We start from the raw sequence: 14,146 nt of genomic DNA on the forward strand, positions 1-14,146 counted from the left end.
CTCTTGCATTTCTCAAAGTTTGAGACCGATATTTTATGTATAAAAAAAGTTCGAACGTTCAAAAAATGTTGAAGTTCAGAAAAAAGATGAAATAATTTTCAGGGAAGTTCCTACCAAAATGCAGTACCTAAACCTACTTTATTGTGCTCTAATACATTTCCCAAAGTTTCAGCTCAATATTTTATTTACAAAAAAAGTTCTTAGGTTCAAAAAAACATTCAGTGAACGGAAAAAGTGAGGTCGGTAATATAGGTATTTAGCTATGTGACATGCCCTTAAAAACTTTTAAATTTCAATTTTAAAAGTTCAAAATTGAACAGTTCCACTTTGAGTGCTTTCATTTGCAGCTCAGATTTTATTATTTCAAGTGAAAAATTGTTTAGCTTTAGTGTTCCACTTTTTTAAATTTCATTAACCGTGAAAAATGTTTGCGAACCGGGAAAAACTCGGGAATTTATTTCGTCGATTAAAACGGCCACCCTGAACTTAACTTCTTGACCGGGAAAATCTGGAAAAGACGGAATTTAATTCCTAGGAATCGCTAAATACCCTGTGGAATAATCCTTGCATAATTAATGGACCTTTCCTTCTTGAATGAGACCACACAATAGCCCAGAGTTTGTTCTAATGAATATTTCTATGTCCGTAGGTGAGAGCTTTGGATATAGTTTTAGCAATTAAGTCGACGTTTGATGGTAAAAAAATATCTCCGACCTGGTCTAACGAGGGTACAAAACGTTTGATGGCTCTTACAGTCGTTACGTTCAGTCTTCTTATTTTGAGACTAAATGTGATGGGTTCGAAATTGCCTATATTTACCAGGTAAATTGATATTCATCTTATATATTTCAAAATTTCTGAAGAATCTTGCAAAATATGAAAAGATTTTCTTTGCAGATTTGACAATCCAGCTTCTGTGGCTTCAACGCCGACGAGACAATTGACATACAATTATCTCGCGGCAGTAAACTTACGACTCTTATTTCTTCCGGTCGATCTCTGCTGTGATTGGACAATGGGGACGATTCCTTTGGTAGAAAGTTTTACAGATCCTCGAAATCTCGCGATTATTGCGACCTATGGCATTGTTATTGGACTTCTTGTTACTGCAGTCCTAACACGTAGCAGACAAACTTCAGTCGTTATTATAATGGTAAGATGAACTGAAAAACTTCTCGTTATCGTAAAATCAAGTTTAATTTTCAATATTTGGTCCCTGTGGTCTGCGATTTTGAGAAAAAAAGAGCAAAAATCAGCAAGGCTGGCTTAGGTAAAAGTTATATAATCCGGGTATTATTGCATTTTTATAGTAAGAAACTTACATTTTTAAGCAAAAAGGGATTAGTTAAACTTTTAAGTAACAAAACCAATTTTTAATAATAAAAAAAAAACGAATCTTCTACAAAATAGTTGATTTTTTATACTAAGTTATTGAACTTTCAAAACAAAATGACGAATTTTATGTACCAAACAATTAAATTATGAACTGTAAAATATAATATCTCGATAGAAAAGTTAATTTTATACCAAAAAAAGATGAATTTCCATCAAAATACAAAAACTCTCAACCCAAAAGTTGAATTTTTAACTGAACTGGAATAATTTTCAACAACAAAAAAACGAATTTTTAATAAAATAGTTTAATTTGAACCAAAAATTGAATTTTTACTTTAAAAATAACCGATAAAAAATAAAATAGGTAATGTTTTGTTTACCAAAGTAATTTTTTAATTAAAAAAAAAAAAAACAGAATTTTAAACAAAACAGTTCAATTTCCAACCAAAAAGATGAATTTTCAGGGTGGCCGCTGAACCGGAAAATGACCGGGTATATTATGAGACCGGGGAAAACCGAGAAATGACAGGGAATTTATTTTTTGACCGGGAATTTTACAAAAATTTTAGAATAAAAATGTTATCTAACTTTGATTTCAACCGTTTTAAAATATTTTTTTACATTGTGAGTTTTATAAATTAATCTCTGTCACTTTAAAAATGTTCCATTTTAGATTTTTAAGTTTTAAAAACATATATTTTAATTTAAAGAATTTTAAAATGCAGTTTTAAAGGCTGAAAAAGCGAAGTTTTTAAAATCAAAGATTTTTTAAATAAAAAACAGGGTGGCCGCCAGGCCAGGGATTTGACGATTTTTTAGAAGAAAAATTTGCAAAAGGTCCAATTTTAAAAGTTTTAAAAATAATTAAAGTGCAGTTTTGAAGATTTAAAGAATTGAAAATCAAAAGCATTTGAAGTTGAAATTTAAAAAAAAAAACAGTTTTATTTTATCAACTGTAAATATAAATAAATACATTATTTTTAAAATGGATCTGTGTTCTAAGTATAGAAATTTGAACAATAATTGATTTGACCAAACAATTCTAGATCCGTCCAAAATTTAAGAATTTCCAGAATGTAACTGTTTCAATCCGAAAGTCTTAATAAGAATTAAAATGAATATATTATTTATTCCGATAATCTTATTTTCAAATAAACTGTTTCATGAATTATCAACAATATATTTTTAATTCAGAGTTTCAGGTATTCCTTTACATTATTTTTTTATAGTAAATTTAATAAATAAATTTATTGATATATTATTTCTATTAATTTTTTTGGCCATTAAAAACTGTAAACGTGCGTTTTACTATTTTTACCTTAAAAATAAATCCATAATAATATACTCATAATTAAAGGTTTTTGTTAAATTAAAAATATTGTGAGTTTAAATTATTCCAATGCTATCCCATTTAATTTGAAATTTCTTAATTTAGAAAAAGAATAAGTATTTCATATTTCAAAAATATTTCACTGTTCATTTAAGATGAGTAAATTGACCAAATATTTGAAAGAAAACAATTTGAAACTGAATTGTTTTACATAGAAAGCTTTGTATCTTTAGATTTTCGAAGAACTTTTAAACTTTTAGCCTTACAATTTTAATTGTTCTATTTAAAAAGTATTTAATTTATGAGTGAATTTGTTAAATTTTGACACATAAATAACAATTGAACACTTATTATTTGTAGAAAAAATTTGAGTAATTTTAAGAGATATTTAGAAATTTTAAAAGATTCAAAATTAATTTTAAACTTGAAATGATTCAAATGATTTAAGCGAAGTTTTTACCGACAAAATTCTGCTATTCGTACCGAAATTTGGGTGCAAATAGCCACGGTCTAGTTTGAAGGAAAATGTCGATTTTTGTTGATAAAAAATTAGAAACTTGAACTTTTGAATTTAGAATTTCAAAAAGATGTTTAAAGATTTCCAAAAGTTTTAAAAAAGAATCTTGAAGATTTTAAAATTATTTTTTAATTTTCAGGATCATCTAAAAAAATGTAGGAAAAATTCGGAGAAAGAAATTTCCAAAAACATCTTAAATTTCAATAAATTTAAAACAACTTCTAGATTTCTCAAGATTTTAAAATAAAATTTTGAAGCTTTTCGAAGATATAAAAGATGTTTAAAATGAGCATTGAAAATCTGCATTTCATTAAAAATTGTTCATTCCATTTTTACATTCTCATTTCTGAGAATGTAATGTAATCGTCCGTATTTTCGATCTCTGGTTTTTAACGGATCTTTACGTTTCTGCAGTCGCAGAATGTGTCTGTCTGTATGCGATACATTTATCCGCATTTGATACACTTCTGAAGGTACGCAAAATGAAGGCTAAGTTCGTTAATCAGATATTTCGAACCAAAATTAAAAAATTGGGCGAATTTTCAAAATTTCAAAATTTTTTTTTTTTAATTTTAAGCAATGTTGTCGAAGTTTCTTATAAATGGGTGAAAGACTTGCAAATTATCTAAATAAAATTTTTTATTTTGATAAAAATTAGAAAAGTTATATACTTTTCAAAATTTTGAAAATTTTCGAAAAATATAAAAAATTATTTTTTTTTCGTAAATCCAAAAATCTCATTTAAAATTTTCACTAGATACCAAATATATTTCAAAACTTTTCTAGCCGATTTTTTCGATTAGCCCAAAATTTTAAAAATTATAGCATTTTTAAAATTAAAAAATTTTTTTTTTCTTAATATTATAAAAATTTTTGTCAAAGTTTCTTATAGATAGGTAAAAGACTTGCAAATTATCCAAATAAAATGTTTAATTTTGATGAAAATTATAAAAGTTATATACTTTTCAAAATTTTCAAAAAATAGAAAAATTTATTTTTTTCATAGATCCAAAAATTTCATTCAAAATTTGCACTAGATACCAAATATATTTAAAAACTATTCTAGCCGAATTTTTTGATTATCCCAAAATTTAAAAAAATTAGAGCCTGTATAACCTAACTGTTAAGCGCGAAGCGCGATTTTCGCAATGAGAATGTAATCGTCAAGGCCGTAAGTACTTTGAGAACCTTCTTTAATGACAAATTAAAAGAAAGTGTTCAGCTTCACTTAAGAAAAGGGAAAATGATTAAACAATCACAGCAGGGCCCTATTAGGATCAGAAAAAATAAACTGTGATCATTATTTTACAATATCAGAATAAGCAGTACCAGACCAAGGTACACAAAAAAATGGTATTAGACATTTGATATAATAGTTTTTAACATAGAATCTAGATTTTTTACGTGTAAATTATTGAGCATTCGTATAAAAAAATTTTTAATTAAAAAACGCTTATACTTCAATTTCAAAAGTTAAAAATTCAAAAGTTCCACTTTGAGAGCTTTAATTTGTAGTTTATCTTTTATCACTTAAAATGGAAAAATGTTTAGCTTCAGAGTTCGAGTTTATTAATTTTATTGACCGTGAAAAATGTTTGCGAATCAGGAATAACTCGGGAATTTTTTTCTTCAATTAAAACGGCCTCCCCCCTCCTATGAACATGACAAAAAGTAGCTTTGTCTATCTATATTTCCAGAGTCTGGCGATGATGATTCTCCCATTTTTGCCGGCCTCGAATCTCTTCTTCCCAGTCGGGTTTGTGATTGCCGAAAGAGTCCTCTACGCACCTTCGATGGGCTTCTGCATGCTCATTGGATACGGCTGGAGCATTTTTTGTGAGAGAAAGTGTAAGAAGTTGTCTACATTTTTGATACTTACAATATTAGCGGCTCATGCCACGAAGACATTTATAAGAAATTACGATTGGTTGGACGAATATTCGATATTCATGTCCGGACTGAGAGTGAACGACAGAAACGCGAAGCTCTTCAATAATGTTGGACATGCGCTAGAAAGTCAAGGACGATTTAAGGAAGCTTTGAACTTCTTCAATATGGCTGTGACGGTTCAAGGTGATGATATTGGTGCGCACATTAATGTAGGAAGGACCTACAACCACTTGAAGATGTTCAAGGAAGCTGAGGATGCGTACCTTAAGGTATTTTAAATATTCTTCATTTTTTAATAAAGACTAGAAAAGAAACCATTTTTTTTGTCTCAAGTAATTTCTAAATTAACATATAAAATTAATATTAATAATATACAACTTTTGTATTTCATGGTATCTATTATCTAAAATTATGGAAAAGAAAAGCAAGGGAAATATACATACAAACAGTTGTATTTTTGTTCAAAAATATTATTTTACGACAAAAAATACTAACCTAACGTATTACTGCTCAAATATTTTAAATATTCTTTGATATCTGATAATGTTGGTTTTTCAGAATTAGCAATTTTCGACGGCAATCACTTACTTAACATAATAAAAACTTGTTTAGGATGGTAAATAATCTTTTAAACATAATGTGATTTGTTTAAGATACCCCTTTACGGCGAAAATTTTTGTAAATAATCTAAAATTGTTATAAAATTTTCAGAATTTTTAAAAATCTATAGTTATTTCTGGTATGAAAGGCAAACAAAAATAAGAAATGGTGTATTTAATGATTGATTGAAAATCTGAAAAAACTGATGATTTTTTTTAAATAAAAATATTAAATTTCGACGAAAAACACTAACATAAGAAAAAGTTGTGTCAAATCGTGATTCTTCTGTAGAATTTAAGGAATTCAGTTTAGTCAGGTTGTAAATCTTCTTTGAAATCACGAAGTAGTATAAGGAGACCCCACTTCCGGAAAACTTGGTCGCGTGAATTCCGAAAAATTCGAAACCCAGAACACTTTCAAACCATAAAGGATCCATAAAGGATGAATTTTTAGCAAAAGAGATAAATTCTCTACCAAAAAGTGGCATTTTTATCCAAAAAAGATTAAATTTGGTGCTAAACCAGATGAATTTGTAATAAAAAATGACAAATTTCTTTTTTTAAGAGGAACTTTATCCAGAGAAGATTTTAGTTCATTTTTCAACACCAAAACATAAATTTTAAACAAAAAGTAAATTTTCTAAGATATAGTCAAATAAGAAAATAGTATAAAGCTCAATTTCCAACCAAACTGTTGCACTTTTATAAAAAGAAGATGACATTTAACTTAAAACAGATGAATTTTTAATTAAATAAAATCAAAATTTAAAAAATACTTGAGTTTTTATTCAGAAAATATTTCAGTTCTTTCTTCAACGCCGAATATTATATTTAAACAGTCGAATTTTTAAAGAAAATAAGGACTTTTAAAAAAATTGTTGAATTTTCATCCAACAGTTGCATTTTTATCCAAGGTTTTAATTTTTGCTAAAGCAGGTGATTTTTAAAATCAACAAGACAAAATTTCAAAAAAATAATTGAATTTTTAACCGAAAAGTTACATTGTTATTCAAGAAAGATAAAATTTCTCCTCAAACAGATGACTTAAATAAAAAACCTTTAAAAATAGTTCAATTTTCATCCGAAGAAGATTTCAGTAAACTTTCTAACACCAAAATAAGAATAGCAAACACTTTGTAACAAAAATGGATGATTTTTAAAGAAAATTATTACATTTTTGACTAAATAATAAGATTTATAATAAAAAGAATAATCCTCAGAAGAAAGTTGTTACGAATTTTCAAAATTCTAATCTGAAAATATTCCATTTTTAAAGCTTTTAACTGGTCCTATTTTTGGAATTTTATTCCAAAATTATTCAGATTCGAGATTCTTCAATTCAAAATAAGATTGTTAAATTGTAAACGCTTTGAATTATAAAAGATACAATTTCAAATTTTGTAATGAAATTGTCCATTTAAAAAAAAATTGCTATCGGGAATTTTTCTATTTGGAATGCTTTTAATTAGAAATTTTACCATTTAGAAAAATTGTATTTGAAAGCTTTTCCGCAAAAGGTGCTACGAACGATGCCAACTAAATCTGAATATATGCGTCCAAATTGCCCAAAGGCAGCATGAGAGTGGGGTCTCCTTATTGTTTTTCGTGTTTGAAATATAATTTATTTTTATTAATAATTTCAATTTTCGACGAAAAAGACTTAAAAAATCCAAATTTCTTAAAAGATTGTAAATCATGTGCAAATTATTATGATTTTTGTTTAATAATGCCAATTTCTAATGTAAAATTCCAACTTAGCCTAAAATTGTTTAAGAATTATGAATCTAATGATTTTTTTAAACGAAGATTTTTTTTGGACGAAAAACACAAAATCTAAAATTGTTCAAGGTTGCAAATTTCATTGTTTCAAACGACAATTATTGAATTTAAATCTAATTATTTATTGTTTAAAAATACAAATTTCTGTTGTGCAACGACAACATAACCTATAATCGTTAACAGTTATAAATCTTCTTTCAAATATGTAGTTAAAAAAATAATACCAATTTCAGACAAAAAACACTAAAATAATCAAAAATTGTTCAAAGCTTCTGAATCTTGCTGAAATTATTATCAATTGAAGCCTCGGCTGAAATAACGTTGTATCAAAATATATTTTGTTTCCATGGACTTCTATGCAAATGAGTTTTTCTTTTAACTGTTTGTCTATTCCGCGGAAGCGCTGCGATCGAAAATTTAAAAATTGAATTCGGAATGAAATGTCAAAATAGTCGAGATTATTTACTTCCATTTATTACGCATCTCTCTTAATTCACCTCGTAATTTCACATATCTAAATCTAATTTAGATTTTTTTAAGGATATGAATAGAAAATTACATTCGTTTAAGAGTGTCGATAAAAAATTTCAAAATTGAATTCGGCAAATTTCAAATAATAAAAGTTTAGTTTAGATTAGTTTAAATTATTTACAATTTTGGTCCTGCACATATTGTAAAAAATACAAATATAATTTCTCGTATTTTCTTTAAAATAAAGGAAAGAAAAACACTTAATTATTTGTGTAATCGTAATTCAAAGTTTTATTTTTATTTTATTATAAAAATAATTTAAACCGTATTTTTTAGTACAATTTATGATAATTATCTATCAATCATTTATTTTGTTATTTTAGAATATTATATTTGCTATTACCGATTCTGGAAGTTTTGCTCCAGCCTCATCAGCCGTTTTATTTCTTCCTGCGTGTCATTCTAATAAATTTAATTTTCTTTTTTTACCTTTTTTCAAAACTTTAATGTTAGAATTATAGAAAGGTACATTTTCGAAGTATATAACCTTCACTATTTTGACATTTCTTTTTCAATTCAATTGTCGAATTTTCGATCACCGCGCTTCCGCGGAATAGTGAGACAGTTAAAAGAAAAACTTATCATAGAACTCCATGGATACAAAATATGTGTTGATACAACGTCATTTCAGCCGAGGATTCAATTTTTTTTATTTAAGGTCAATTTTCGATGAAAAATTCCAACATAACCTAAAATTGTTAAAGATTTATGAATCTAATGATTTTTTAAACCAAAATTTCTTTTCAGACGAAAAACACAAAATCCAAAATTGTTCAAGGTTGTAAATTTTATTGTTGCAAACGAAAAATTGAATTTAAATCTAATGATTTATTGTTTAAAAATACAAATTTCTGATGTGCAACGACCACATAACCTATAATCGTTAACAGTTATAAATCTTCTTTCAAATATGTAGTTAAAAAAAAATAATACCAATTTCAGGTCAAAAACAAAAATAATCCAAAATTGTTCAAAGATTCTGAATCTTGCTGAAATTATCATTACTTTTTCTTCGTTAATGTCAATTTCCCATGTGAAATTCCAGCATAACCTAAAATTGTTAAAGGTATAATCATGCACCTTCTTTAGAATCTAATGATTTTCAAATAAAATTCTTATTTCTCGACGAATAACACTAACAAAATTTCAAATTATTTAAGCTTGTACATAATTATTGTTTAAAACCAAATCATTGGATTTAACATAATCCAAAATTGTTAAAAGAGTCTAAATCTTTTTGAACTTGTAACTATTTTTATTTGATAATTCCAATTTTCTATGTAAAATGTCAACTTTATCTGAAATGGAAACTATTGTTTTTTGTTTAAAATCACCTTTTTCTGGCAAAAATGTTAACATAACCTAAAATTGTAATAGAATTCGCAGACTTCTTCAAAAACTATAGTGGTTTCCGGCGTAAAAAGCAAAAAAGCTTATGAATTTAATGACTAGATGGTAATCTGAAAAGTATTGTTATTTTTTAAATTAAAAGCATGTTCAATTTCGACGAAAAACATTTAACAAAAAATGGGTTTAAATTGTAATTCTTCTGTATAATTTAATCAGTTTAGTTTTGAAATACCGAAAAGTTGTGAATCTTATTATAAAATATAATTTTTTAAATTAAAAATACCAGTTTTTGGCGAAATCCACTTAAATAATCCAAAATTTTTAAGATTCTAAATCTTGTTCAGATTATAATGATTTCAATTTAATAATGCCGATTTTCGTGTAAAATTTGAATGTAACTTGAATAAGAAAACCATGAATCTAATGATTTTTTAGTAAAAATTTTATTTTTCGTCGAAAAACGCGAGCAAAATCAGAAATTTTTCAAGCTCGTAAATAACTATTATTTAAAACCAAATCATTGTATTTAAATCTAATGATTTATTGTTTAAAAATATAACATTTCTGATGTTATACGACAACATAACCCTAAATTGTTATAAAGTTCTAAATGTTCTTTGAAATATAATTTTTTTATTAAAAATACCATTTTTGACGAAAAACACTAAAACAATCAAATATTATGAAAATATTCTGCATCTGGCTCAAATTATTATTACTTTTTTGTTTGATAATGCTAATTTTTTATGTAAAGTTCCAACATAATCTAAAATTATTAAAAATACATGAATCTACATTAGAATCTAATATTTTTTAAATATAAATTTTATTTCTTGACAAAAATCTGAAATTGTTCAAGCTTATGAATTTTTTTATTTTTTACAAAAATACTTGGATTTAAATCTAACGATTCTTTGTTTAAAAATACAAATTTTATGTGAAACTCATCGTATAACCTAAAATTGTTGAAAATTGTATATATTCTTTGAAATCTAATAATTTGTTATAAAAAATACCAATAATTTCAATCAAAAACGCTAACATATCAGAAAATCGTTCAAAATGTTAAATCTTCATAGAATTGGAATGAATGTTGTTTAAAATAACTGATTTACTATGAAAAATGTAAATAGCACCTAAAAATGTTTACGAACTATTTGAATTGCAATTGTTTAAAAAATGAATCAACCAAAGTTTGTTGAAATTTGTGAATCTTCTTTGAAATTTTTTCTTTGTATAATGAAATTACCAATTTCCGACGAAAAACACTTATGTAGTCTAAAATTCTTTAAAAGATTCAAAATCTTGTGCAAATTATGATTTTTTTTTTAAATACCAATTTTAGGTGTGAAACGGTACCATGACCTAAAATTGTTTTAAAATTCTGGTCCTTTATATATAATGATGTTTGTTTAAGAAACGCTTCACGGTAAAGAAATACTAACAAAACCTAAAAAAGTGAAGTGTTGATAAATTTGTAATTTATAAATTATAATTATTTTTTATTAAAAATACCTATTTACAGTGTAAAACGTAAAACAACCTAAAATTGTTCAGAATTGTGAATTTTTATGATGATTTTTGTTTGAAAATGTTAAAGACCTGTAGAATAAATATTGTAAACTGTGAAAATAGTAAATTTAAATTAAATTTTTCTTTTTATTGACATTTATAATGATTATTGAAAATTAAAACTAACGCTCAATTGAACTAAACTATAAACATTTATAATTCTTTTTAAATCTGGAAAATAATTTCTTTCGTTATAATGCATTTATAAAAATTAATTAAAATTTTTTGACAACACTTTAATCAATTCTTTTGTTAATATTATTGAAAATTCAGGTTCTAATAAATTACGTTTAAAAAAAGAGTTTAATGTCATATTTTACTCGTTACCTCTCGTTTAAATTAATTTTTTGTTATAGTGCAAGACTTATTTATTAATTGTTTTCACAGTAAAAAAAAGATTTCGATGTTTAAAAACAATTGTAACGAATTAAATTCTTTTTCACATTTTTTTATAACACGTTTTATGAATTATTTTATTAATATTATTCAAAATTCGTGTTGCCAATGATTTTTGTTAAAATGTTTTTTATTGCATATTTTTACTCATTATTTCGCTAAATTTTTTAATATTTCTTATAGTGCTGGATTTTTTATAAATTATTTTTAGAGTGAATACACTTTTTTCCAAAAATAACACTATTATCCCATTATTCCCGTTCATCACAAGAAAAGCTTGATCAATTTTCATTCTAAAAACTTCAAAACTTGATCATAAAGAAAAAAATGGGAAAAAGTCTGCTTTTATAATTAAAAAAGTACAAAACTTCACATTTATGACTCTTGTGCCATGCATTTGAATCATTTTCGGCCTATAAGTACTTTCGTTGGAGAATGCGACGGGACTGGATAATATGAAACTTTCAATTTAGCCACCCGTATATTTAAGTTGCAAAATTTCAAATTTAATATATTAAACATACTTCAAGAAATGAAGAGCCAATCAGATTTTCAACAATAATAATTGCAAGATTTTCGAAACAACATTACTGCATTGTTTTTAGATAGATTGGCAGAATACAAGTCGGAAATAATTAAAATTGTTTCAAAAGTGTGAAGAAGCTGAAACAGTAATAAACAATAAAGCGAAGAAAAATCTAAAATAAGATACTAAAATTGTGAATCCGGTCAGTAAATTAATGAGGAATTGTGAATCCGGTCAGTAAATTAATAAAGGGTTTTCCAGATCAAGATTTCTAACTTATCGACAATTGAGACCATTCTGCAGCTGAAGTATTTCGTGCCTGTGGTAAGTTTCTAGAATGTTCTCGATATTGGTAAGGTAGGTTTCATTATCTCTAATAATATGTATCTGTCTCTTTGTCACAAAGTTTCAGAATTAATAAGTCATTCTTACTTTTCTCATAACTATATGACATAGTAGCAAATTCAAGGACATATCAAAATATAAGCGGACAAATTTTTGCGTAAAATACTTAATTGAGATAAGAAATAAGCTTGAAGAATGTTCTAGAAATTTAGCATGGACACGAACCACTTTAACTATAGAATGTTCTCGATGTTGTTAAGTTGGAAACCCAAGCCTAGAAACCCCCTAACTCACCTAATCCGGTCATCAAGAATAATAAATATTTTTATGGGTTATAAATTACTTTTAAAAAAAAAATATATATATATATATATATATATATATGTTCTTGTTTCAGGCCAAATCGCTTTTACCAAAAGCGAAACCTGGCGAGTCTTACCAAGCTCGGATTGCTCCTAATCACTTGAACGTTTTCGTCAATCTAGCGAATCTCATCGCCAAAAATGCCACCAGATTGGAGGAAGCTGATCTGCTCTACCGACAGGCAATCAGCATGCGTGCAGATTACACGCAGGCTTACATCAATCGTGGCGACGTTTTAATCAAGCTGAATCGCACAAAAGAAGCGCAGGAAGTTTACGAACGGGCGCTTTTCTACGATAGCAATAATCCTGATATTTATTACAACGTATGCATCCAATTCTTCCAGAGTCGGCGGAGCCCTAGTGTACAATCCCCCCCCCCCCCACACACACACAAAATCGTCAAGGAAGGGGCAAAGTATTGATTTGCTCTCCCTCTGACATAGAATGATTAAATTCATCAGATCTTCTGAATTTTTTCAAAAATCTACTTGAAATCCTTGGGAAATAATTTATGTCTTTGTGAAATCTTCTTAATATATCCGAAATCTTTGTCAATTTTTTGAAATCTTTAAAATAATTTGAAATTCATTGTAATCTTTGTGAAATCCTTGAAATCTTTAGGAAATTATTGAAATCTTTTTAAAATAATTGAAGTCGGTAAAATCTTTTAAATCTATCCGAAATGTTTGCAAAAGATTTCAAATATTTGATAAATTCTTCATTGTATTTTTGAAATGATTGAAATCTTTTAAGTCAATCCGAAATCTTGATGAAATATTTGAAACCTTTGGGAATTCATGAAAGTCCTTAAAATCTTTGGAAAATCATTGAAATCTTGATAAAATATTCAAAAACAATTTTAATTGTTGAAATATTTGGGAAATCATTGAAGTATTTGAAATCTTTTAAATCCATCTGAAATCTTTACGAAATATTTGATCTTATTTTGGATGGATTGAAATCTTTGGAAATTCTTTGAAATTTGTTAAATCTATACGAAATATTAGAAATCTTGTGGAAATCATTGAAATCTTTATTTTAAAACATGGTAAACTGTTAAAATATTTGGGAAATCATTCAAGTCCTTGAAATCTTTTTAATCTATCCGACATCTTTGCGAAAAATTTCAAATATTTGATCATATTTTCGAAATTATGGAAATCTTTGATCATATTTGCGAAATATTTCAAATATTTGATCATATTTTTGAAATGATTCAAATCTTTCGAAAATCATTCAAATCTTTTAAATCTATTAGAAATATTTGAAATCTTTGTAGAATCTTTGCAAATCTTTGAAAAATTTGTGAAATTATTGAAATCCTTGGGAAATCATTGATGCCTTTTTAACATTTTTTAATCTATCCGATATATTTATGAAATCATATAAAAAAATTCTTTGAAAATATTTGTAAAGTATTTGGTATATTTTTTAATTTGTTGAAATCTTAGCGAAATCATTGAATTCTTTGTGAAATCTTTTAAATCCACCAAAAATCTTTGCAAAATCTTTGAAAACTGTTAAATCTTTGCGAAATCATTGAAATCTTTGTAAAATCTTTTCAATCTATCCGAAATATTTGAAATATTTGTAAAATCTTTGGAAATCTTC

General features: G+C 26.3%; 1 protein-coding gene across 1 annotated transcript in view; it reads left to right on the forward strand.

Moving 5' to 3' along the window:
- LOC117172826 (protein O-mannosyl-transferase Tmtc3-like) overlaps positions 1-14,146 on the forward strand; it is a 29,366-nt gene that overhangs the window by 10,606 nt on the left and 4,614 nt on the right. The window contains exons 6-9 of the mRNA XM_033361070.1: positions 650-822; positions 898-1,153; positions 4,880-5,341; positions 12,568-12,858. Coding sequence (XP_033216961.1) covers positions 650-822; positions 898-1,153; positions 4,880-5,341; positions 12,568-12,858 — 1,182 coding nt within the window. The remainder of the gene's footprint in view (positions 1-649; positions 823-897; positions 1,154-4,879; positions 5,342-12,567; positions 12,859-14,146) is intronic.

This window comes from Belonocnema kinseyi, chromosome 5 (genome assembly GCF_010883055.1).
Source record: "Belonocnema kinseyi isolate 2016_QV_RU_SX_M_011 chromosome 5, B_treatae_v1, whole genome shotgun sequence".
Taxonomy (NCBI): Eukaryota; Metazoa; Arthropoda; class Insecta; order Hymenoptera; family Cynipidae; genus Belonocnema; species Belonocnema kinseyi.